Source organism: Lygodium microphyllum, chromosome 8, assembly GCF_053477565.2.
Source record: "Lygodium microphyllum isolate KBCC chromosome 8, Lygodium_microphyllum_v1.1.10, whole genome shotgun sequence".
NCBI lineage: Eukaryota > Viridiplantae > Streptophyta > Polypodiopsida > Schizaeales > Lygodiaceae > Lygodium > Lygodium microphyllum.
The window spans coordinates 25,422,919-25,450,076 of NC_141142.1; the positions used below are offsets into that span (position 1 = coordinate 25,422,919).

Here is a 27,158-nt window from a genome sequence, read left to right on the forward strand (position 1 = left end):
TGGCTATAGGCTGGCCTTAACCCTCTGCATAGACTAGTACTACTCTTGAATATTAGGCAATCTTTTACTAGGTCTATGCCAAGAACCCCCCCCCACTACCTTTTGCCACTTGTAATGCTGCACAGAGTAGTACTCTGCAGCCCACTACTTGGCTATACCAATTAGTCCGATCTTTGTTTTTGAGGACAAAAACTTCATTTTGAGTGGGGATGGATTGTAATGGAGGGGAAATACTTAGGTCAAGTTGACCTAAGTATAAAAGGTGTAAGGGACACTGCATAGGCAACATTTTTTTATGAATGCACATTTGTCCTTTCACCTTCTTCACCTTCTTCCCTATCCTTCCATGGTTGCTAGCCATTTCTCTCTCCTCTTCTTGCCTTTCTCTCTCTACTCCTAGTCTTTCTCTCTCCTCATCACCCTCTTTCTCTCTCTTTCTCTCTCCTCTCTGTAGTCTCTCCCTTCTCTCCTTCTCTCTCCTAGGTCTCCTTCATTATAAAAATAGTGGAGTTTTCAATGTTGGACTTATATAGAGAACACCTACCCACGCACTTTAAAATATGAGGATCCATATTATGTTAGAAGAATCATTTTAAGACATGGAGTGCAAGATGTTAATAATATGGGGATCTAAATCTATGTTTATTTTATTATCTTCATTGATTTTAGTACATGTAGTGGAAGATTCAGTACTCTCTCTCTCTCTCTCTCTCTCTCTCTCTCTCTCTCTCTCTCTCTCTGAGGGTCTCATGTAGGATACAAAGTTTTCATATTTTGATTCCAGTTCGTGTAATAATTTGGTTTATAGGTAAAATTTGTGTTTGTATGTGTGTGTGTGTGTGTGTGTCTCTCTCTCTCTCTCTCGTATTTTGAAATAGTGGAGTTTTCAATGTTGGATTTATATAGAGAATACCTGTCCACACACTTTAAAATATGAGGATGTACATTATGTTAGAATAATCATTTTAAGATATGCATTTTAAGACATGGAATGCAATATATCAACAATATGGGGATTTAAATTTATGTTTATTTTATTATCTTCTATATTAATTTTAAGATATGCATTATATTATCAACCCCTATAGGTACGAGGATGGAGCCATATCTCTTGAACTCTAATGTAGGGACTACAAATTTCTATACTTATGTTCTTCATGGATTATCAAGTAGTGCTTTTCAAGGGAAGGATGCTGTGTAGTGTGCACCCTTGGACTATAGGCATCCATCTTATAGATGCAAATGAGATGAGGTAATGAGGCTATTTGTGTTGGAGAAAAGGCATCATTCAAATTGAAAAGGTAGCTCATTGGTAGTTGTAGCATTCAATGCACCAGGGGCTAAGTGATTATACTATTTATTTATGACTTTCATTATTAAGAGATAGATCAATCATTTACTTTGTTCATTGTAATTCGTGAGGTTGGTATACATATAAAAAACCTTATTTTTTATATTTTTAAACTTTGGGACTTTTTTAATGTTGGTTTTATTAGCAGGGATGGGGATTGTTTCATTGTTGTAGGGCATGATTTTCTAGGAAAGAATGTTGTGTAGTGTGTATAAGCAATGAGACTCTTTGTCTAGGGAAAAAAACCTTATTCCAATTAAAAGACCAACTCATTGGTTGCTATAACATTATATACATTAAAAGATCCATCCTCGACTTTGCTCATTACAATTTGTGAGGTGGGTATAATTATAGAGAACTTTGAATTTGTCCATGGGTTGTGAACAAAGACAAGAGACTAAGAGAGGGGTTTTGCATCATGAGGGATGTATTCATAGGGATATTCAAATGAATACATCCATTGTGACAATAACTCTAATCTCTCACCTACTAGAAAGCCATGCGAATTTTCTTGAAATACAAGTATGTGAGTTAGTGAAGGATCCATTTGAGTCGTGCATGTGAGATAAACAGATCGGAACCTCACTCCAAGTGATGCTTGTTGTAGTAAATCTTATTGTGATCGATCACATGGTGTAAAGCACATATGTTTCAAATTTAATGTATTGGAAGGCTAATCTAATGCCATTTAGGATTTTTCAATGTTTCTAAATTTTAAGGATAGTTGATATGCACCTTAATGTTAACGAATGTGTTTTGTGCAGCATGGAGGATTTTGTAGCAAACAAGAATGTGTCTGCATCAAATGTTGTACAATGCATTTCTAGTGTACAAATGGGTATGCGCAAGATGAAAGATGTTACAAGGAGGAAGGCAATTCATTGTGCACTGAAGCATGTTGGAGGATATGATAGTTCTATTGGACTCTTGAGAATCATTCATCGTTTGGATGGGATTAAGAAGCAAGTGAAGACATTATTTCGACATCAAAGAGCTTTGATTTCTCTTAGTGAGAACATTGGTAGCCATCTACAGAGGATTGAGAGAATGTTGGGGGAGAAATATGAAGGGAACCTTGGTGATGGAGTGAGGATACAAGCTGAGTTGGAAGAAATCAAGGGCTATATAGGGGAGATATACAACCATATTCAAAAATATTAGCCACATACTGGATCCTTGGATGATCGTGACGAGAAGATGAAATATCTTATTGACAGTGCAGGTCATATAGAGGATGGAGTATGTGAGTTAATTACTCACAAGAATGAGAGCTTGGTCACACCTGGGAATATTGCCCTCAATGTGAAACTTACTTCTTTGAAAGTTTGTCTTAATAGGTTCTCGGCGATGTCGACTTAGATAAATTGCCGCATAGGCTCCTCTCCTTACACTCGAGAACATTGGCCTTGATGCGTAACTTGCTTCTTTCAAAGTTTATCTTGATAGGTTTTTGGCAATGTTAACTTGAAACAATCACCACATAAGCACATCCTCGGATCTCTGGTTTGCTTAGTGTATGTATAGCCTCTACGGGGCTTCTTATTTGCCTTATTATATTGATGAAAGTCTACATTTTGAAATATGTTGTTTATCTCTTTTAGATTACAAAAATTTTTTAGAGCCATTTTAATGGTTTCTTTTTTCGTCTTTCACCTTGGTATTCTTTTGGTTGGAGCCTCGAACACCTTTGGATCTACAACACCTTCGACCCTCTCACAAGCCCTACATATGGATGTAGACAAACGAACATCCATTAGCAAGGCTTAGAGAGAGAGAGAGAGAGAGAGAGAGAGAGAAGGGGGAAAGATTAGACAATAGTTGGTTGGCCTTTATTGAGCACTGTGTACGCATGTGGTCACCATGGGCATATACACATTTGCTTATGCATGTTGGGCCTAATGAATGTTTATTATTTTGCTTTCAAGTCTCGAATATGATCGAGGCTAGCATATTTTCAAGTTTGAGTGGTGCTTGTTGCTAGGCCTTCGGTGATGTGAGAGTCGTGTGCAAATGTGGATGAATGGGCATCCATTAGAGAGGGAGGGTTTATTAGTTGGCCTTTCGTGAGCACCATGTATGCATGTGCTCATGCGCGTGATTGTTCTTTCATCTTTGAGTCTGGGTCACCTTGAATGTATGGTTTTTGATTGCAAATGTGTTTATCGATTGTACCTTGAGTAGCTTTGAGATTTCTCTATTGGAACTCTTATACTCTCTTGAAAGTTTCGTGTAGTCATCATGGAACAAAGCAATGCCATGGATGATGTTCCAAACATAGTGCATTCGACACCATTGAATGCATTTGACTCAATGGAATTAAAGAAAATGGCCACAACATTGTCTCTTCGACGCTTGCCTGCTTGGAGCCGTTCGCATGGGTATGGAAGATAGTTCTAATTGTATTTACGACTAGGTGTTGTATACTTTTTTTGGAGATAATCTTTTGTATATTTGTATATGTTGTTGCAGCCAAAATGTGGAGTCTAATAGATTTAGTAAAGTTAGTGTGTGAAAAATGAAAGAAGTGGCAAGACAACAAGGAACGTGTGTTGCTAAATCTGCAAGAACTGCAAGGGTTAGAAGGAACACAGAGGCTGCTTCAAGTTCTTTGGACTTAAACGTCTCGAGGCAAAGATGAATGAGTTGGAATTGCATATGAGTTTATGCACACATGTTGATCATGCACTTGCCATTTACTTTGCAGAGCTACATGAACAAGCTAAGGGTTTATATTGTGTTGTGTATGAGACAAAGCACACCTAGAGTGTGCTTCAACAAGTCTCGAGTGGTCTAGGTGCTGAAGTAAGGGAACTTTTGACAATTGTCTCTAAGACAAGTAGGTTGATGAATTTATTGATGAATGCTATGTAGGCATCATTTTGGGGGCTTGGAGATAACCACGAGCGTGTGATTTGCTAGAGAGGTTGTCGACTACCATTCTTGCAGTTTCAAATGAATGTTAATAGGTTCAATGCCTTGCTACAACAATTGAGTCGTCAAATGAACGGTCACAACTAAGGGGGAGGACTTGCTCAAGATCAAGCTTATCATCAGTTCCATATTATTTTAAAGTGCTTGGGCCACCACTTTTTTGTGGTGATGTGTGCTTCCTTTTTGTGGGGCCTACATTGGTTTTGATGTGGCAAAGCTAAACTAAGTAAAATGTATTGGGTACTCACAATGTGATGTGATACCTCTTTCTTGAGGTTTCATCTATAGGAAAAGGCATTGTCTCTTGCAATCTAGATAAAACTTTGTTGATTTTTGCAATGTGATGCGCATGAGAGTAATAATCTCTATAGAATGCTTGGTGTTTAGTCTAATTATAATATTTGATTAAATTTAAATGTTCATGTCTCTCCCTCCCTCCCTTTCTCTCTCTCTCTCTCCCTCTCTCTCTCTCAAGGTTTATAGGGAAAACTTATTATCTTGCAATCTAGAGAGAAAACTTAATTGATTTTTGCATTTAAATGTTAATGTCTCTCCCTTCCTCCCTCTCTCTCTCTTCAATGTTTGGTTCAATGTATAAGGACTTGGATTAGATCACCTTTTTTATTTTAAGTATGTATTTGTTGTTGGGGATGAAACTTATAAGCTACTGTTGTCTTGCTTATTGTAAAGTGCTTGGGCCACCACTTTCTTATGGTGATATATGCTTCCTTTTTGTGAAACCTGTATCAGTTTTGAAATGTTGTGTGCTTTCTTTTTGTGAAGTTGTATTTCATGGGCTGAGAAATTATGCAGTAGTGCTTTTTATGTGACAAACTTAAACTAAGCTAGACTAGATGGATCAAGTTTAAAGATTAACTTATAGAAAAATGTATTATCTCTTGCAATTTGTGAAGAGATAACCTTGTTGTTATTTTCATCATGGCAAAGGTATTTCTTGAATCTTCATCAAGTCTCTGCTAAGTACTGGCATAGTTTCGTGATTGTTGGTGTTGGTAATGAATTAAGAATCTTAATGTTTTGGGTATACTGTGTATTCCTATTGAATGATATATTTGGATTTGAGTTATAAGCTTGGGGGATCATTTGTTGGTTAGATAGAAATTTTCTTTGGCCCTCTTTGGATAAGATATCTAATTATATACGGAATACAAAAATATATAAATTTTATTTTGAGTTCTAGCGTTCCTTGCACGTAACATTGTGTCGATTTAAATAAATTACTGTAGTGTTTTGAATTATGTGATTCTAGATTGGTTCTACTCTTACATTTTTTTGAAAATACTAATCCCAATCAAGTCTCTTCTTGAAAGAATGCATGGTCTCTCTTGGCGTGTAGGCTTTGTGAGAATCCAATCAATATGAGATTTTCACATCGGTCAACTAGCTGAGATTATGCGTTACGTATTCATAGGCATAGACTTGACTCGCATAGATGACGACAAGTTGCTAGGCTTAGGACTCAAATGATTTGGCTACGAACAAAACATGTTTGAAGGGGCACAAAGAGATGTATTCTGCTATGGTTGGGTGCCAAAACATTTCACAAAGAGAAGCTCTAGATCACAATAGTGTGATCCATGAGGGAGTTTAGAGTACCTTGCATAGTATGGAAAATATGCCTTCTCACATGGGGTATCTAGATGGGAATGGTGAATTGATTGAGCAACAATTTGTTTTTGCTATGAATTATAATTGCAATATTGAAAATAGCCAAAATCTAGGAAATCCTGTGATTAACGAGTCACATGTCAATAATGGTCCAACCTTTAGCCCTCAAAATGGAGGTTTTTGTTTCATTTTGCATGCTTTGCTACCTGCAATGGATATTCATCCTGCAACTATAATATTACTATTTCAAGACCTGGTTGTGCATTCCATGGGAAGTCTTTCTGAGATGTGTGAGCAATGTTCGGCTAAATTGTGAAGATGTGAGACTCAAGTGCAAGGATCAGTTTTGTTTGGTAAACATTGTTGTTGGAATGGAAAAGTAATGTTGCCACCATTGCAACGTCCACTGCAGCCATTGCATGATTTGTTGCATGGTATGCATCCTCAAAGTAGAGTATTTAAGAATAATATATGTGTATAATAGTACGCTTGCATTTGTGTCACTTGGTGCCAATGCTGATGAGTTTTTATCTATTGCGGGGAATTCTTATAACGATAGGAACGGCCAAGATTTGCACAACTTTATGTTTATGATATTGAGTATGAGTTATCTAATTGATTGGGTGTTATGCCTAATTTATTGCCAAATTTACTTGGGGAGCTTCAATCTATGATGCATTAATACAATATATATGCGCAAGCTTTTAGATATGTGGGTATGCAATTGCAAAACAATCCCTTGCATGATTTAAGAATAATGATTTTTTGCATTCAGCAGGCTAATAGACAATACTCAGCTCTAGTGGCAACTGAAGTTACGGCTATCATGCGAGGACAAGGCGAAGAGAATAGTCTCGATCATCAACATATACATGTTTATAGTCGAGATGGATGATGTATTGCTATTTCAAACTCGCATAGGGTGTATATGCCAATGCTATATGTTCTTCTTCTTCCTATGGGTAATGACGGTTGGCATGTAAAGGTGCCTTATAGTTATGTTAATATTCCAATTAATGTACATGGATTATCTAATAAGGATTGTGTTACTCAGATGCAATTTTATGCATTTCAACTACAAGTGTGTGAGGACACTGAGGTTTGCATGTTGCGTGGTGGTCAATTGTTGCAACAATCTATTGTTGATGCTTATTGTAGTATAGAGCAATGTAGGTTGGCTTGGTGCCATTAGAATCAATCAATTTTACACTCGGAAGTTTATAAAGGCTTGGCAGATATGATGGGATTGATGGATAATGAGCCAGTACATGTTATTGGGGCCTCTATTAGTAAAAGGGTGGTTTTGCCATCTTCTTTTACTGGCGGGCCAAGACACATGTATCAGTTGTACCAAGATGCCATGGCTATAGTGCGGAGTAAAGGAAAACCAGATCTCTTTATAACAATGACATGTAATCCAAAGTGGTCAGAGATAACTAATGCTTTGTTGCCTGGATAGACTGCTTATGATCATCCTGATTTGATCCCTTGGGTCTTTCATAAAAAACATGTTGATATGATGCATAGATTGTTGAAAAGGAATTTGTTTGGAAATGTTGCAGGCTATGTTAGTGTGATTGAGTTTCAAAAGTGAGGGTTGTCGTATTCTCATACTTTGCTTATTTTGGAGCACCCTTTTAAACCCTTTGAAGCATGCCATTATGATAGGTTTGTTTGTGCTGAGTTTCCTAATAAAGCAAGGATTTCAGCTTTGTTTGAAATTGTCTCAAAGTGCAATGTCCATGGTCCTTGCGCTGCATTGAATCCCAAGAGCCGTTGCATGCCTGATGGTCAATGCACTAAAAATTTTCCTCGGAGGTTTGTGAATGTGACAACTATTGATAGCTCTGGCTATCCTATTTATAGAAGATGGGATGATGGAAACACAATCACAATAAAGGGTAATACTATTGATAATCGATGGATTGTTCCATACAATCCTTACTTGAGTAGAAATACAATGCACATATAAATGTTGAGGTATGCTCAACAATGGCAGTTGTTAAGTATTTGTATAAGTATATATACAACGGACATGATCATGCAACCATTAAGTTTTCTGTTGGAAGCTCAAGATTGAATGGTACGAGCATCCGTGAAGTGGATGAGATCGAGAGTTATGTAGATGCACAATACGTTTCTGTTCAGAAGCGTGTTGGTGAATATATGACCATGCATTGCATAATGAGAAGCATGATATACAATGATTGCAAGTGCACTTGCCTAGTAAGAATTGTTTGGTATTTCAAGATACAGACAATATATCAGATGTTATGCAAAATGAAGATGTTAAGAAAACCACTCTTACAAAGTGATTTACATGCAATCGTGTTCATCCACAGACTCGAGCTATTCGCTATCAAGACTTCCCAGTGTACTGGGTGTGGAATGCACAGCAAAAGGTATGGAACGCTCACCATATACTTTGTGCCTCCTACATGTGGTGAGCGTTATTACTTACGAATGCTCTTAACAGTGTCTCGCGGATGTACGTCTTTTGAGGATTTGCGTATTGTTGGCAATGTGATGTACAATACTTTTAAGGAAGCTTGCATTTCAAAGGGCATGTTAGAGGGTGATGATGAGTGTGCAATGTGCTTGAGAGAAGCTATGTCTATGCAAATTGGTGTCCGATTACATGCTTTGTTTGGTGCGATTTTAGTCTTTTATGAGCCTGCACTCAACCGGCTCAGCTTTGGGATGGGTTTATGGCACCAATGGTAGAGGATATTTTGTCATACAATGAAGTATCTATCCACTGTATGACAAAATTTGGAGCATATTTCAGCGAGCACTATACTTGCAACATGGAATACAGAGGTGGCTCCTTTGAATCATCATGCATTGCAATTGATACATGGAGAGGTTATGCACTACTATAGTGCAGATTCAATTACAAAGACAGATGGTAGCTCATTTTTGTACTCTATAGAGTATCTAAATATACTAGATCTTGGAGATGGGCTTTCTCTCTATCTATTGTTGCTAAAGATGAGTGCATCTATTATTGTGCTTAGGAACTTAAATCCAAGAAAAGGTCTATGTAATGGTACACGATTGATATGTAAGGCATTCAATAGAAAGGTGATATATGCTGAGATAATAACAGGAACAAATGTAGGGGAACGAGTTTTCATTCCTAGATTCACTTTTATTCCTAGCACTTTGCAATTTCCATTTACTATGAGGCTGAGGTAGTTTCCTATTCGATTGGCGTTTGCTATGACCATCAATAAGTTGTAGGGCCAGACTTTATCTGTTGTTGGTCTTTACTTGAAGATACCGATATTTACACATGGATAGTTGTATGTTGCATTTTCAAGGGTGAAATCCTCATGTGGTGTGAGAGTCTTGCTAGAGGAAAATGGGAGCATTGTGAATGTCACAATGAACATTATATACAAGGATGTGCTTTAGAAGATGCAATAAGGTGTGCTGCTTTTTTACAAGGATGCATGCAAAGCTGTATTTTTTGGAGGGTACAATGGTATGCTTGCTTTTTTGCAAGGATGTATCCATTGAAATTTGATAGCTTCATAGTCATTGCTTGGCTCATATGTAAAATGGCCTTTATGCCACGTTCAGTTGGTATATACTCAGTAGTAACTAATTATTTCCTACACTATATTTAAGTGTTTACTCCACTTTTACAGATGCCTTCTCCATGTTGGGGCTATTATCCAACTTCTGAGTATCAAAAGAAACTACAATGTATCTTGCGTGCAGTAACAACGCATGATATTATAAGAAGAACAATTGCAAGGGTCATTGAGCGTTTATATGATTATGTCAATATAGAGATTTTACTTCCAGTTTTTATTTATTAGATGTGTTTGTGTTTACATTGTGGCTTTCTTAAATTTTAGGTGCAAGAAAGAGAGGAAAGATTGTCATGTCCCCTATAGCATTGCCAAGGCGAGGAGTGGCAACAAGACCTGCTTCACCTAACCATATTGTGTTGGAGAGTGGAAATTTTTCCCATGTTTCCTCAAAGAAAAGAAAGCTTTGTTTTGGTTAGGCTCCCTATGAAATTTTTATTTTTTTGTTTGCATTGGTGCAATCTCTGGAACAAACTTTGGTTTTAGGCTCTACTTCATCTATGTGTATTATTAATACTGAGAGTTTTTTTGTAATGCTTGGATACACTTAAGACTTTGTAATTGTGATATCCAAGGATAATATAGAGGTACTTCTAACTATTGCACAAAGCAAGTATGGATACAAGTTTACAAGTTTGGTGCATGGTCATTGCACATATATACGAGTGTCTGTACACCTACGTACAAATGTATTTTTAGCATTTTATACATGCATATGAGAGAGAGAGAGAGAGAGAGAGAGAGAGAGAGAGAGAGAGAGTATGTGTGTGTGTGTGTGTGTGTGTGTGTGTGTGTGTGTGTGTGTGTGTGTGTGTGTGTGTGTGTGAAAGGAGGGGGGAGAGATGTAAAAAGGGTGAGAGATGGAGGGGTTGGGGGTAAAGGAGAGGGGTAAGAAAGGGGAGGGAGGAGAATAGGTGAAAAAGGGGGCGGCAGAAGGAAGACATAGAGGTTATAGAGGGAGAAGAGAGATGAAAAGGGAGGAGGGAGGGAACGAGGAGATATGCGAGAGAGAGAGAGAGAGAGAGAGAGAGAGAGAGAGAGAGAGAGAGAGAGAGAGAGAGAGAGAGAGAGAGAGAGAGAGAAAGAGAGAGAGATGGGTAACAAATATATCAGAGGAGTCACAAAGAGAGAAGGGGGGTGAAAAGGGGTAGGGAGAGAGGGAAAAAAAATAGTAAGAGAGATTCAAGATAGAGAAAAGATAAAATATGCATTTCACATGTCTTTTGTTTCTGGTCAAGTGCAATGTTATTTCTAATTGTAACATGCAAAGCAAGTATGGGTAAAGTTTACAGGTTTGGTGCATAATAAGAGGTGTTGTATACATATATGAGTCTCTATACACCTAAATGCAAGTACATGTCTATTCTTTTGTGCATGCATACGAGAGAGAGAGAGAGAGAGAGAGAGAGAGTAAAAACAGAGGGGAGAGATGCAAAAGTGGTGTGAGGGGTTGCAAATAGAGGAGAGGGATAAACAAGGAGAGGAAGGGAGAGGTGGAAAGGAGGGAAGAGAGGAAGTGATGGGTGTTGTAGAGAGAGGAGAGAGATAAAATAGGGAGAGGGAGAATGCCAGAGAGAGAGAGAGAGAGGTAACAGATATGTGAGAAAATTCACAGAGGAGAGGTGTGAAAAGGGTGGGGAGAGAGAGAGATTGGCAATAAATAGCGAGAGATTCAAAAAAGAGAGAAAATAGTGAGCACGCATGTGACCTCTTACACTCAAGGACGCAAAAGAAGAATATGTGTTCATGCTATAGTTGTGCAATTGTACAGATGTTACAACTATGTAAATGTTATAGTTGTGTAATGGAAGTGAATTATATGGTGTTTTTACACTCAAGGATGGCAAAGTTACTAAGCGCACGGCAGCTTCGCTTCCTTGTTGCCCCGTTGTCATAGGATAACGGATCGCTAGTTATTACAACTGAAAAACTTGCAACTTAATGGGCCCCTTAGCTTAACACCTGCCACGATCTTCAGCCAAATGGCACCCTTACCCTTCATGCAACTTAATGGGACGCTTAACGCCTCCCACAAATTACGGCCAAACGCGGGTTTCCACACCCGAAAGCGGTTTTTGGCAACAGACACCAGGGTTTGTCTAGGGCAGCCGGCGGTTTGGGGCGATGTGAACAGCCCTTGACGTGCACAAAACAAAAAAAAAAGGAACGAAAGAAAAAGGGTGCCGAGGGTCCTTATCTCGAGTCGTCGCCGGCCGACGAATCTCACTCGCGTTGATTGCGTACAGAAGCTGTGCAGTCGAGAGAGACAGACAGAGAGAGAGAGAGAGAGGAAGGATATCTCTTGTGGGATTGGGAGGAGAAGCTCTGTAAATCTCCTGCAGAGCAGTCGACACAGACACAGACAGAGAGAGAGAGAGAGAGAGAGAGAGATGTGTTACGAGACGAAGTGCGGCAAGTGCGGGAAGAGCTCGTGGGGAGGCTGCGGACGCCATGTGAAGAGCGTCTACGAGAAGGTGCCCCCGGGCCACCACTGCCTCTGCAAGGAGTGGCCCGGTGTCACCACCACCACCACCGCCACCGCCACTTCCACCACCCCCACCCCGACCTCCGAGCCCCCCAAATCATCATGCTCCACCATGTAACACACAAGGTACCCTCACTCACACTCCTCCTGATCGCTCTTAATCAACCACAGCAAGTAGAATTGCATTCACTTGCTTCTGTAACCTCCCCCACAGTCCTCTCGATCGCCTTTCATCCCACAATACAGCACCACACTTAGACTTACGTTCACATGCTGCTTGTATCAAATCTTTAGTACCAGAGGGTTGTTAACACACAATTGAATTCATCGAGCACATAATTGAATTCATTTTTGATAGCACAAAAAAGGATCCAACCAAGGGTTTGTTGAGCATAATAAGCAGGAGTCGCCGCCTCGGTAACGGTAATTTAGTTCTTTGCATCAATATAGTATCACTGTTTTTAGCAATCTACTAATTGTTTCCAAGGACCTGACATCACATTAATGAGTTTGCAACTCTTTTGTGGTTGTTTGTAGAGGCTTGGATCAAATTTCAATCCTTCGAAGGTGACCTTTTGCTCATCAGGATACCAGTCAGCTATCTTTAAGATGTTATCATAGTGCAACATGGTTTTATTCTTCTTCACATTATAGTGGACATGTCACATAAATGACTGATATGGCGTGTAGGAGAGAGAGCATGATCTTGTACTAGCAAGATGTAACAATGGTTCAAAATCTTAAGCTTTTGAAAGCCTTATATATCCTCATGTTTCCAAGTATGTAGCTCCTTTAGAAAACTATATATGATTATTTGCATCCAATCTATGTTAGAATCCCATGTTTGTACTGTGTCACACTTTTGCAAGTACCCTAGTGTCTATTTCTATATGTCTATGGTTGTAATATGATTGCAACTCTCTCTCTCTCTCTCTCTCTCTCTCTCTCTCTCTCTCTCCAAAGTATAAAGAGTATAATAGTCTCAAATATGGTGACTGAAGAGAGAATATGCCAAGGAACCAAATCATCCCTAATAAGGACACCCACATACTCAAGTGCTCAATTGCCTACAAATGAGGCCTTGCAATAGGTCCATATGATTGCACTTTGGAATGAAATTTGAATATGAAAGCATTCCAAATAGTCAAATCATGCTAACAACCCAAAACTAACACACGGTTGTGCAAATCTTGTTAGTTTGGCCTTGCCAAAAACTAACACTTCACTTTTAAAAGGGGTTGTATTAAGGCAGTCCACAATCAGTGTGGGGTTCCACCAAAATCTACCCTTGTGTGGACTCCACAAGGCATTGGCAATATCCATTAGCAATGCATGATCGTCGATAAGCAAATGATGACATATCTTATTTGCATATGGTCACTCCAAGATCAAGTTATCATTAACTTTTCAAACTTGCCAAGGGCTTTCCAAGTCTAGGTTGGGAAAGGGTTAGAAAGCAAGCAAAGAGATTTAAAGGATTAGAAAACAAGCAAAGAGTTTAAAATCATTGCCCATAAATCACAACACCCTCTAGGCATATGAAAAATTATTTGCAATGAGAAGAATTACCATAAAATATCTCTTTTGTAGGTTCTAGCACATCAACAATAGTGTACAAGCCAAGTCTAGCCATTCTATTCAACTTGGGACAAGCTTCGTGTTTTACATCCCAAGAAACAATTCTAGAAGGTAGCCATATGGGATGATTAACATTATGTACATGCCACCATGAGGCCAGAATTTGAGTGTCACTAGGCAAAATGTCCATCTAGTCTAGAACAAATCGGGCAATGGCAACCCAAGCCTGTTGCCCAACCATAACGTGTTACCAAATAAAGACCATCAAAGGGTTGCCATGTGCATCCACATCTAAACTTTCACCTACCCCCATTCAGTTAGCTATACGCATATAATCCCAAGAAATCCAAGTTATGCCCAAATGTGTAAAGTCTTTTTTGCACAACAAGAAGCAAATGGATTGCATGATTTCTTGCAAGGTAGTCATGGACCAGGGCAACAGTGGCAAGTAATATGAATGGGCAAAATAATTGTTTGAGAAACCAATGCACATGAAAAGGCTAGCGTTTGATTCCTAGTAATCAAATATGTGTGTACATCAGGCGAAAATCCAATCGAGAGTTGCTTAGCCATGACTTCTATCCCATGGGATATCCTAAGTGTTTTGTAATATTTCATTGTGTTACCACCTTCCCCTACCATCCTAATGTCCATAAGTCTTGTTTTGCAAAAGTTATGAGAGTTGATTTTTTTGTGTCAATGTGTGGCCCTGAAGCTAAAGCAGATAACTCACGTATGTCCATGGCTCTACGAATATTGTCCCAATCATCTTTTAAGAACATAAAGGTATCATATGTCAAGGATTAATCTACTAAGGGAGCGAAATTAGGCCAACCATCTCATCATTTGCTGCCAGATGGGATAACATCATTAGAATCGAATGAGTTGCAAGAGCAAAGAATAAATGACTGGAAGGATGCCCATGTCTAATAGATCTGGATAGTAAGAATGGCTCCATAGTACTGATCATGTGGTGGTGGTGGTGGTGGCGGCGGTGGCAACGGTGGTGGTGGTGGTGGGGGGTGAAGTGTAGAGATGCAGAAAGCAAAACATGATCGCGCGGGGTGTCTAAGTAAAAGCGAATGCGCCAATTCTAGTGGCTACTACACTGCCTCCAATCTCTGCTTTCGAAGCATAGAATGATGGATCACATGTTTTTGAGGCCACTTGCACATTGCTTACAAGTAGCTCACCAAAAAGAGCTCCACTGACTAGGATGAGAAGAAAAAAAGCAACCCATAAGTTGCTTGATGTAACCATCAAAGAACTCATGCTCCACATATGAAAGCTGAACAGCAATGGTAGCTCATCCAAATGGCGTCAAAAGAGGTGAACGCCAAAACGAAAGATCCAAATTTTTGATACGTCAAAGCCCTTTTGCAAATTTCCATGTACATTCTTTTCTTCGACTTAGCTTTGGCATTCACATCAACTTTAGTCATTGATATGTTCTCGAAGGGTATACCAAGAGATGTAAAGGAAGAGACATTACTGAAAACGGTGGTAGTGGTGGTGGGTAGAGTGCCAATATATGTGGTGGTACCTTGCTGTGAGGATAAGGTAGTAATGACTACAATGGTAGTCGTACAAGTGATTGTGGTGGTGGTGGTCATGGTGAAAGGGAATGAAGTCCCAGTATTTGTGGTTGTGTAAGGTTCTTAGTGGTATATTGGTAGCATTAGTAGTGGCAAAGTAAGCAATAAGAATGCACTGGCAATGGTAGTAACATTAGTAATGTTGAGGACAAGGAATGTCTGTTACTTGAAGCAAATTAGTGACCATGCCTGGATTACTACTTAGCAACTTAATGGCATCAAAAGATGAATACGTTGATCAAATCTGTAGATTTATGACACAATATGTGCAACAATCTCTCCCCTCAACTACATGTTTAGTCATCAAATGTAAATAATGATTTTTTCATGTCCACTCTTTGGACTTGTCTCAAAATATGTTTGCTATCTCAATCTCAAATGCATTGCTCTTATTATGCAATGGTCCACTTCACTTATTCAACTTCAATAAAGTGATGATTTGGTCCACCTTATAGGATGATTGTTGTTGCTTCAAGGTCTTGAACAATAACAACAAAAGGTTAAAATGTTTGATTTTCTAGAATCTCAAGCCAATCCCTACAAAAGTATTAAAATCTCTCCAAATCTTATACAACTCTCACTCTCCTCAAGGGTTCAATTTGCTTCACATATTATATGCAATCAATACTACGAGACAACAGATGTTTGGCTAAAATGCAATAACACATCATCAATCTATGAAAGTATTTTGTACTCTTGATGACCTCAAGCGAAATACAAAGGGATATATACATGTATGGCAATTAGGTCTACTTCCCCTCCCACTCTTACAAAGGTTTGCTATAGATTGTCACCAAAAACCTTACGTATTGGAGACAACCCCCTTAAGTCTATCCACGTGATTGAATGATCTTCAATTTTTCAGATAAACAATCCCACATTGTACTATAATGAGACAAACTAGAGATAGATGGACCCTTATTACTTCCATACAAGCTACATGTGCGACACATGACACCATCCAAATATCTTTTTTTAAGACGCTAAAAGCTTGAAACTCAAGCTTCCTATCATGTACAAGCGTTGATTTGATACTCTAATATTTCTAGTTTTCTTGTTCCAGCATTGGTTGAGTTCCCAAGTCAATAATGCCTGTGAAGTTTCAATAGCTTGTCCTTGTATTCATATTGACTTCTACATTTCCAAATATAAAGGTGGTCAGACATAGTCTGATAGTCATCCAACAAAGACAAATACGCTTTAAAAAACATTGTGCATAAATGCAAACCAAATCAGATAATAAAAACGCATTTCATTTGCACACAATTCCCCGAATTTCATTTACTTTTATTTACCTTCACAACATTTTCTAGTACATTGCCCAAGGTATTAAGAGGACTGCAACAATGTTGCCACATGAGCACATTTAAATTTCCATCTAAAGGTTGTCCAATAAGTTGATAGTCCAACATTGGTAGTATGTTCATTTACCTGCGCAATCCATCTCTGAATCAATCTAGAAAGATGCGTTGTGCCAATCATTATTGAGCCCTTTCTACATTGCTCTATAAAATTGTCATTCTTTCAATACAACAAGCCTGACAATAATCAAGGTTTGTAATTTGATCATTCAGTTGGTAGCTCAATTAAAATTAGTACAAGCCTTACTCCTAGTTCATGCACATTTAAGCGATGCAATAACTCACTGCATCTTATAATCAAGCATGACCATTAATACTTGCTGTCCCAGCATAGAACCACCCTACATGTTCACTTGTCCTGGAGTACAAGTAAACTCTCAAAAACTAAGTCACTATGCCTACAACTGCCCAATATAGTACACTACCTCAAAGTCTTTTGCTTTTAAGGCATACAAGCTAAAACCCTAACCTAGAGGCAAAAAGGGGACCTACCTTTAGGCCTTATTACAATGCATGCTGTTGTCATTGAACTCACTGCTGCATTATCAGTTATATTTCTGTTACTCTGAAGTAGTTTTGTATGCAGAAACATATGTCATTGCTACATTGTGCTAGCAATGTTCCATTCCACAAGCTGTAAATTGCATGCATAGAGTTGTATAAAAGAACAGTATTCGCTTAAAATCACTTCCCATCTTAAGCTTCAAAGGGGCTATTGTCATGTCAATCAACTAGTGAGATGTCCAAATTCAAGTCAGTAAGCCAATCAAAATGTAGAGCATTCCTCATAAATTACAACAGGATTTTCAAACTTTCAAAAGGAGCTATTTCTTACATGAATTATGTAAGAAAAATCTTCCTGATTCAGAGTAGGACAACCAATCTGAAGAGCACACGAAGTGTACACAGAAGCCCAAAGGAAAAAGAGCAGAATTTTGGCTCCCCATTTCTGATATGGAGGAGGAATAGTAAAACGCATTATAACATACAGCCAGATAGTGATTGACCGGGCAAGCAAGCTTTATAATCATGTTCCTCAACTGGACCATAATGTTGCGTCATGGCACAAAGAGTACATTGTTTCCTGTGCATCAGCTGAGTTGAACACATATTTTCTATTAGCAGCCACAGTCCAAGTTGAACGGCTCATTATCTCTCTCAAATTATAAGTCAGAGTCTATGTAGAGCTGCAAACATAACCAACTCGGACCATCATTGTTGTTGTACAGAATACCTTGAACTTAGTCTTGAAAGCTCTCCCCTTCCACAGCCAAACATGTACTTGAAGCAATGCTCAAGATCCAGTAAGCATGAGAGGGTGCATTTTTGCTGTATGAAAAATCATCAATCAAAGAGAGTACATATATTTTCTATGCAATCCTGCTGCTGCACCATTTATGTTTGAATGCAGATGGCCTCCATCATCATCATGATGATGGAAGAAGTAAGTCAGGAAACCCACCAAACAAAGTACAGTCCCAACTAGTGCTTTGTCGTACCTTTCAACCCAATGGAACTTCAGCTGACTAGCTCCATAATATGAGAGTGCAACTAATGTAACCATGACCATCAAAGTGCTAACAAGAAGCACAGCAATAGCAAGAACCATCAGGCTGGAAGAAGAATTTCCCACTGCTAGAAACACTGGAAGAGTGGTCGCACAAGGGGAGAGAGCAGGCACCAAGATGAGTCCTGCTACTGCCATCTTCTCCATGGAATGATTGTGCGAATGACTGTGCCCTCCTTTGCCAAAGACAAACAGCAAAATGTAGCTAGCACCAAGGAAAACAAGTAGCAGGGATGCCAGTCTGTGAACTGTTTCTTCACTAGCAATGCTATTAGCCATGGTGATTGCAGTCAGACCAAGCACGCTTGTTGAAAACACATGGCATACAGCTCCAAATGCAGCTGCAAGTTCAGAACTGCTCATTAAAACATGGATGAAATGTTCCATTGTGGTACATGCCTGGCAAGGACGAAATGTTCCATGGCTGTACATGTTTGACAACTTTTAAATATAAATAAAGCAAGAAATGCCAATCACACCTCCAAAAGAGATGTACTTCAATGTAAAGTTTACTGCAACATTTTCAAAAGATAAGCCTTCAGAACAATCATGGAATTAAAGGCAAATTGGTTGGAAAATCATTCTAAATATCTTGTATATCGCGCGCAAGTTAGTGTTTCTCCACAAGGGGGGCATATGAATGATGTTAAACAATATTCAGATAGCACATATGCCGTACACTTGTAGCAAGAAGTTTTTGACATTTCCCATGGGGAAAAGGGGCACTTTTACCTTGTGTTTCCTTATAGTATTCAACATCATGAGCTTTTGCTCAGGAGGTACCGCATATCTAGCTAGGTGTGATCGGGGTCAAGGGGCCACTAGTCCCCCACAGCAGGTAGAAGCTCATGATGTTGTCGTGATTGATAATGTGAGAATCATAGTGGGAATCTGCCTTAAACTTCTAGTAAGTGCATTTGACTAATGCTGAAATGAGGAGAAATGCTTGCAAATGTGTCTCGATCACGGCATTCTTCTGTTGTAAGGTGTACACAGCAAACACTTGTGCCCTCAATTATTACTTGACTAAACTGAACAATGTGTGTTGAATGCTCTAAATGTGTATGTTACATTCTGAGAATGCATAGTAAGCCCCTTGATAGGTGCTCAGTAAACAGAATCAGACGTACATTTCTAGCTTCCATTGAGGGAAAGAATCAGAGACCTTTCAGATCTAACCGACTGATGAAGAGGATGAATAGATCTGGGGAAAACGCATCAGACACTTACTCACAAGAAGGGTCTGCGAGAGAGTCCATTTCTGAGCCCGGCCGACGACGGAGAAGGGCAGCCAGTGCGTGGGGATGAAGGAGTGCAGGAGAGAGACGGTCGCGATGCCCCCGATCGTCGATAGCTCCTCTGCGCTGAAGCTGGGCATGGCGGATAGATGTTTTTCTCAGGCGAGGCAGGTCCCTCACATGTGTAATTTGACCGGTAGGTTTGCCTATTTTTTAATGTTGCTACACATGCGATGGGATGACGGGTGAACATTTCGCCTTGCCACTGATTTCTTTTGATTGCCCCCGTGTGAGGTACAATTATAAGGGTTACTTTTTTTAAAAACACCCTTTAAGCAAAAACCCAAGTTTTAAATAAGAAATATTGGCTTTTCAATCATCTTGCAAAATAAGGGTTGCTTCAAATTTACCCTCCACAAAGATACCTACATACTTGAGGGCTATAGCCGTTACTATTAAGTAGTTACCCATAATAGGAGACTAAATCGTACATTCTAGAAATTTCCAATTTAATTTCCTATATATATTCTTGAAATTTAAATTATAGTCTATAGATATTTTCTTTTCTTTTGGTTTTGGTGCTTGAAAGTTAGGGTTTTGCTAGTACAACCTTCTACATAAAGGCTCACGAGAATGGCATGTGCTAGCCACGATCGAATCTTCCATTCTCAGATAATGAGAAGTGCGAGCAAGCCGGTAAGTGACTTAGTAAGTCTAGTGACACACCCTCAATACCAGTCTGCATGATGACTAGAAGCTCGCATAAACAACCCAACCATGTCAATATGCGAGTGGCCACTATCACGAAAATTGAAGACGAAGATGAGGAAGCTGTAGCTCTAGCTTACTTATGCATGATTGTCACTGCTAAGCAAACACATACATTTGATACATTGATCAATGAGGGTGCTGATTTTAACATCTTGACTCGCGATCATTGGATTCAAATTGGCAGACCACAATTACAACCCACTAACACCAAACTCAATCCATTTGGGGGCCAATCAAATGCACTTCTGGGAAAGTGCAAGACTGTTATCTCTATCAAGTCTAAAAGCCTGCCCATGATATTTTATGTGTTGCCAAATACAAAGGATGCGGGTATGAAATCGTTGTTGGGACATACATTTAAAAATGGTGTCTCTTTCAAGAATATCATCCACTTTCAAGGCTAGCTATGACGTGCTTCTTACCCTAATGTCCTAACTCCTTCATGCTAAAGTCTCGAGCCTCATCCTCTTGTCAATGCTCTAGAGTATGAGCCCAACTTCGAAGCTAAGCTAGCTACACTATCAGGTTGAGCGATGGCTTCATCGTCTAGGCTCTAGCCTCTTCTCTTCATTGCAAATCTTCATGATTCACTACCCATATCTCGACACCCATAACTCTAGGGCCAAGAGCCTGGAGGTCTAACTTTGAGTTGGTTGCTTTAGTGGTGACTCAAGACTTGTAACTCAAGTCTCGTGTGACCACGAAGTCTTGTTTGGACTACAGAGGATCGAGATGATGCCTTCATGATCAAAGGCTATGATTGCATCCTAGGCTACGACCACCACCAACGGCTACAACTACTACTACCGCAACTGCCAGCTATAGCGACAACTACTAGCAGTGGGCTGCGACTGCTAACCTAGCTCTAGCAACACTAGTAGTGTTTGTTTGCCTACGACTAGGACTACACGAATCATTGGTGCCTTCGTTGATAGATTGTGGCTTACCCAATGCGCGCTATTTTGTAAGGTGTCAAGGCAACCAGCAGGGGTGTTATACATTTTCCAACTTAGCATTTTCCAAAGAAACTTCCAACATGTGTCTTTTTGCTTCCAAAGCATTTTCTAACTTAGCATTCAAGTCCATACATCTAGTCTCTAACTCAGTCACCCTCTGAGCTAATGTATTTTTCTCCTGCGCCAATGCATCATGTTCTGCTAAAACAAAGATATCTTTAAGCATGGTATACGACCTAGACATCACACCATCAAATTTCTCAGCAAACAACTGCCATGCATTTTTAACATCACTCAACAAAGCATTTTAGATATCTTGAACTTCAAACTTCAAGACACATGGGCATCTACATCACCCTCCACATTCTGCAAGATTTGTTGCTCCATGTTTACCGTAGCACAGAGGAACGGAAAATGGAGCAGAAGTGCGGGAAAAATGGAAGAAGGAGACAACCAAGAAGACACATGACAAAGGAAGGAAAAGGCGTCCGGGATGGAGGTCAGACTCTGAAAATTTGAATGAGGTGTCGCCTCGAGAAAAGAAAAGAGTAAAAGTGCGCCATTAAATATGAAGGTGCTCCCGAATCCTTGTAAAAAGAGCACCGAGCTCACTCCTATGCAAATTGTATGCATTAGTGGGAACGGGATAAGTTAGAATGGTGGGAAAAAGGAAAAGAAGGCCTAGGCTAATGGCCGACCATGTAAAAAGTGGGGATAACCGCCCAAAAAAGTAGGGCATGTATATAAAGTTCAAAAGTGAATGAGAAGTTCATTCTTGGGTGTGGCTAAAGCTTCTTCTTCTTCTTCTCTTGTTTCTTACCTTCATGCTTGTGCTTGAGTGAGGGATTGAGGGAGTGTGAGGGAGTAAGGGAGTGAGTGTGTGAGAGTGAGGGATCGTGGAGAAGAAGCTCCCCATCTTCTCTCTTCATCTTCCCTTCTCTTCTTCTCTTCTCTTGTCTTGCGCGGCTATGGAGGATGGAGCTTGACGGAGGGGGCTTGAGCTTGCTTGAGCTTGCCACAAGGATCATGGAGCTACCGGAGTGCAAGAGAGAGAAGGGAACTCGATTGAGCATCAAGGTAAGCTCACTACACCCGCAAGGTAGGCATTGAGCGTCGACTATGTGAGAGGTAGCCATGGCCACTCGGCTTGAAACACTTGATCAATAACCGATTCGTAGGTCTCGGGGTAGAGCTCTATAGCTCCCCTACATTTTGGTTTTGTTGCCAGGACCGACGGAATCGAGCTTTGAGCACCGCACGCATCGAATCGAGCATAGCAGTAGGGTTTGCAGCCTGAACCGGTGCTCGAGATAGTTAGGAGATTTAGGAGGTTTTAATCCCTGAAGCAAGTAAGTATTTTGATTTGTTGTTGAATATTAGAGTAGGACCATCCATCTCTATCTCTGTTTTTTATTTCTATTACATTAGGTTAAGTGTAGGATAGGAAAAAGAAGGAAACTGAAGGGTTTTGTTGTTGCTGGAGACAAGGAAGTAGGGGCACAGATTCAGACATCTGGCTGGAAGAGTGTGTGAGATTAATCTCTGAGTCTACAGCAGGCTGGGATTACGTAATAAGGGGCCCAGGGAGCTAGGGAATGCCACATTTGACATTCTGACTTCTGAGAAGAGAGTGAGCTTGAGAGTCAGGTGAGAGCAAGAGAGAGAGAGCTGCGGGAAATCGCGAAGTGCTGATTGATTCGAGCGCCACATCGCTTCGAGGTATGCCAGGCGGTTCCCTCTGTTGCTTTGATCTATTTGGAAGGCAGGGCACGATTCGATAGAGTAGACGTTGACCTAGAGGCATCCCGCGAAATCGGACTACTTGTCCGATCCGATCTCCAGACCACTTGTCCAATCCGATTCCCAGAATCGGACCTGGTGTCAAAGTTAGGCTACGTGTCCTAGTCCCGGACTTGGACCACTCAACCCATTGCAATAGTCGGACCACCCCCATCCGACTAGGGAGGTTGGACCTAAGTAAAATTGGTCCCGCCCGTCCGATCGCTAGAATCAAACCATCCCGTCCGATTCCCAGAATTGGACCAGTTCACCAGAGTTTGAATAGAAGGTTTTTAAACATGTCCCATAGTCCTAGTCCCCTTGGTCACATCTCTGATCCCCCATGGAACCCAGTTTAACCTTAGATGCTAGAGGCCAAACAGGGTGACTGAAGATTCACCTCAAACAGCTAGACATTGGGCAGACCAAATTTGGAATTGGGCGTGACGTTCAGCGACCAGCCAACCAACCAACCCTGAAGCAGAATAGAGAATGCAACATGGTCTTTCAGTAAAACTTTAGAACGGCCAGAACCTGCACTTAGAGCCACATCAGGCTACGAAAGTAAGGGGTAGGGTGGAGTCTGCATTGAGCATTTCGTGCATTCTCACCTCACCTTTTGATTTCATTGAGCACTAGAAGGAAAGGAAAAGCCTGTTTTTGCATTGAGCACTAGAAAGCACGAAGCACAAGTTGTGGATAAGATTGACGACTGTTTCCAATAACAAGGAGCTCATCAGGAAACATAATAACATCAAGGAACCCACTACTAGGAGAAGATCCCAAAACATAGTTGGCTACTAGAGAGCCCCATCAGTAGGGCCCTAAGAGGACACAAAGGTCTGGAAGGCAACAACATAGAGGATTGGACGCTGTCGCAGTTACTCAAGTTGATCGACGACCTTGTGGAGCTGGAAGTGGGAGCAATGTCAGGATCACAAGGCGGACAAGGAGAGGATAGAGTGGACTTGGGAGAATTCCTAGTCATGGTGCAGGAGTTAATCAACGAGTATGACTTGTTGGTTAGGATGGTAGTTCAGGGTAGGCCAGTAGAGGAAGTGGTAGCAACCCTAGAAGAGGAAAGAAAGGCGATCAAAAGGGCGCTAGAGAGCATGATCTCCTATAACCACGAGCAAAAGGCTAGGAAACTCCAACAAGACGTAGATATGTACGAGGCCCGACACGTGCTAGCCCTAGCTGGAGCAGCCAAGGCAGGACCAAATGCAGAGAGAGAGAGAGCAGTGGAGACTGACTTATCATTAAGTGAACTTGTAGCCAGGCGGCTCATGGACAACACGTCCGCTGAGCAGAGCGCAGCAGCCTTAGTCACAGCATTACTCTTGGTATTAGGGGTCACGCAAGGGGCAAAGGGGCAATCTAGGATCCCTATAGTGGCAAAGCAACTAGACAAGTATGAACCTACCAATGACCCACATAGCTTTGTGGAGCAGTTCGAGCAAGTTTGCAAAGCAAACGGTCTCATGGACCTTACACAACGCTCTCAAGCTTTTGGGCTGTGTTTAGGTGATAAGGGGAGAATTTGGTACAGTAGTCTAGATGCAACCGAGCGCACAAACTTTGCCCGTCTTAAAGACCATTTTATCAAGAGGTTCTCTGAGGTAGGATACTCTGACAACCTCATCGTCCTATTGATGAATGTCAGTCAGAGGAAAAAGGAGGACGTAAGGGACTACGTCACTCATGTGCGTAGCCTCTTCAAGAGGATGCCGGCCAATGAGCGACCTAACGAGAAGGTTGTGTCTATGGTGTTTATAAATGGAATCTGAAGCAAGGAGCTCTACAAGGCTTGGCTAGTAACTCCACCCTACACAGAGATGTGTTAGTTGGGGTTTTTGAAGAGGCAATAAGGGTGGACGATCAGCTTAGGGAGTGAAGCATGAGGAACTCCAGTCGGGACAGTGCAAGCTAGAGAGCTTCAGAGCGGACAATGACGTTGGGAGAGAGAGAGAACTCTAGCATACAGGATAAGGGAAAGGGTGTTAACCAAGGTCAGGACCTGGCTGAGGTAAGAATGGAGCTTGCACAATTGCAAGAACAAATAAGGAAGCCTATGTGGACTCATGTGCAGTGTATACAATGTGGTGGAAACCACCTCCTAGCCGAGTGTCAAGATCCTAGATCTAGGCCGTGTTCAAGCTGTGGTAGGCTCGATCATGACGTGTTGCATTGCACATTGCCCAGGAGGTTCCCATATGCGCAACAATACAACCCTCCATACTTAGGCAATAGGCCATCTAACTTCTTTGGCAGGGGAGCCCAGCTGGTGCTTCCAACACCAAATGACGCAAGACCAACCATTCCTAGGGTAGAGATGAACCCAACAGGCATACCCAGACCACCAGGACCCTATGTAACCCAACAACCGAGTGACGCTCCTGTTCACTATGTGGAAGAACCTAGTGAAGAAGAAAGCTACGTGAACCCATACATCTCCTATGACGAGGAAGGCAATCCAGTCCTGATGGACTATCGACCAGTATCGGTGATGGCGCTAGGCAGAGGAAGAGGTAGAGGCTTTGGAGGACCAAGCCAGGATCCAATCTCATGCTGGACTGCAGTCACCCATGCCATATTTCATCACACTGCCCGGAAAGGGAACATGCAAACCAGGATAAAGCTGACCTTCGATGCACCGAGTGTGGGATCACACATCTATTTCCTAACTGCCTAGATGGAAACCATCAGCTAGTTCTGCTAACGTGCCCTCCGTGCCCTTGGGACTATTCGGTGTGGAGACCTTTGGTAGGGAGGATGTGCCCATCCCACTGCATGTCATGACGCGAGCGCAAACAAAACAAACAGGCCTCTCGTTGCCTGGGCCAAGTAACTTGGGTGCAGCCTTGTTGGGAAAGAAAAGCCAAAGAAGAAGGAGAAAGAGAACATGCACAAAGATTACTCTTAAGACTGAGAAAGCTACAACCTTAGTGGCAGGAAAGGGGGTCACTGATGCCGATGCAGAGACCTCAGCTCCTAAGACAGCAGAACTAGGGAGTGCCAAGGTAGAGGAATATCCCCATCCCAGGTGGCAACTCGAAGCTATAGCCAAAGTTAAGGAGTGGGTCAGAGATGCCCAAGAACACCTTAAAGATGTAGAACCCATACTGGAAGACCAAATGGAAGACCTCTCTAGTGTGAGCACACCCGTTTCACCATCGCGACCTCAATCGGGGAATGCACCCACACCACGAGAGATGCCACAGAGGCAAGACCAGGGAGAAGCTTGTCAACAAGCTATCCAGGACATATGGCCAAAGAATGGTGACCAAGGAGGAAGCCAACTACCTAGCAACCTCCTCACCACTTTAGTAACCACCCCAGTGATTGTGAGCCTGGGAGATTTTCTTAGGCAGCACCCTCCCTTATGGCAAGAATTAAAGCACTGGGTGGAAGGTAAGGGGGAGCATACTGCTGCTGACTTGCAAGAGCAGGACGCAGTCATGCAAATTCCAAGTCTGACGCTACACTCAATTCCAAGGTCACTGCACATCAACTCTTTCTGGGAAGGCATGGAGATGCATGCAGTCCTACCTATTTTAGCCTTGGGGGACGCAACACGAAAAGGAATCGTAGACACCGGCATCGGGGTCAGTGTCTTGAGCCACGCAGTTCTACAGGCCTGGGGAAACCCACCTGTGGAAGCAGCTAGGTTTAATGTCACATTGACCAATGGAATGAAGGTCAAACAATTCGGGGTCCTAAAGAATTGGCCAGTGAAGGTCGCAGGAGTGCAGTTTTCTGTAAACTTCATTGTCATGAAGGGTGTGGACTACGACATACTGCTAGGCTGACCCTGGATGAGGAACGCGCAAGTTGTTGAAGATTAGGAAAACAACCTCATCTTCTTGGGGAATAGGACGGAAGCGGTAAGGGTTGAGATGGACACCTAGAAGACTACCCCAACCGACCTCGATGCTATCTAAACCATGCTAAAAGGTGATGCCCAGGCAAGCAAACCCTATGGGTCATTAACCAAGTACATCCCCTGCCCTGAGGACGAGAGGGATTGGATGCATGTCTTGGCAACTGTTGACCTACCATTCTCAGATGAGGAAGAGCTGTATAAGCAAGCTGCTAAATCACCAAGCATGCCAACAAAGGAGCCCACTGTGCCCCTCTGCATGATGGCAGGAAGCTCACGTGACCCAGGGAGACCAGTCTCGTTCCATATCCCCACTAACAAGCTCGAGCTTCAGGAAAACGTAGAGTGCCTAACCAATAAACTGAAAGGCAACAAGGCGGCTAAGCTAAAACCCCTAAGTGACCTGTTGGCTCGGTCGGAGTGGAAATGGACTAAAAT

The 27,158-nt window shown here is 41.3% G+C and overlaps 1 protein-coding gene across 1 annotated transcript; it reads right to left on the reverse strand.

Moving 5' to 3' along the window:
• Positions 1-17,277: 17,277 nt before the first annotated feature.
• LOC148032070 (Fe(3+) dicitrate transport system permease) lies at positions 17,278-19,597 on the reverse strand. The gene is made up of 2 exons (XM_087682701.1): positions 19,327-19,597; positions 17,278-18,437 (listed from the first exon to the last, which is right to left on the reverse strand). The coding sequence occupies exons 1-2, from the start codon at positions 19,472-19,474 to the stop codon at positions 17,878-17,880; spliced, it is 708 nt and encodes a 235-aa protein (XP_087538827.1). The 5' UTR covers positions 19,475-19,597; the 3' UTR covers positions 17,278-17,877.
• Positions 19,598-27,158: the final 7,561 nt, after the last annotated feature.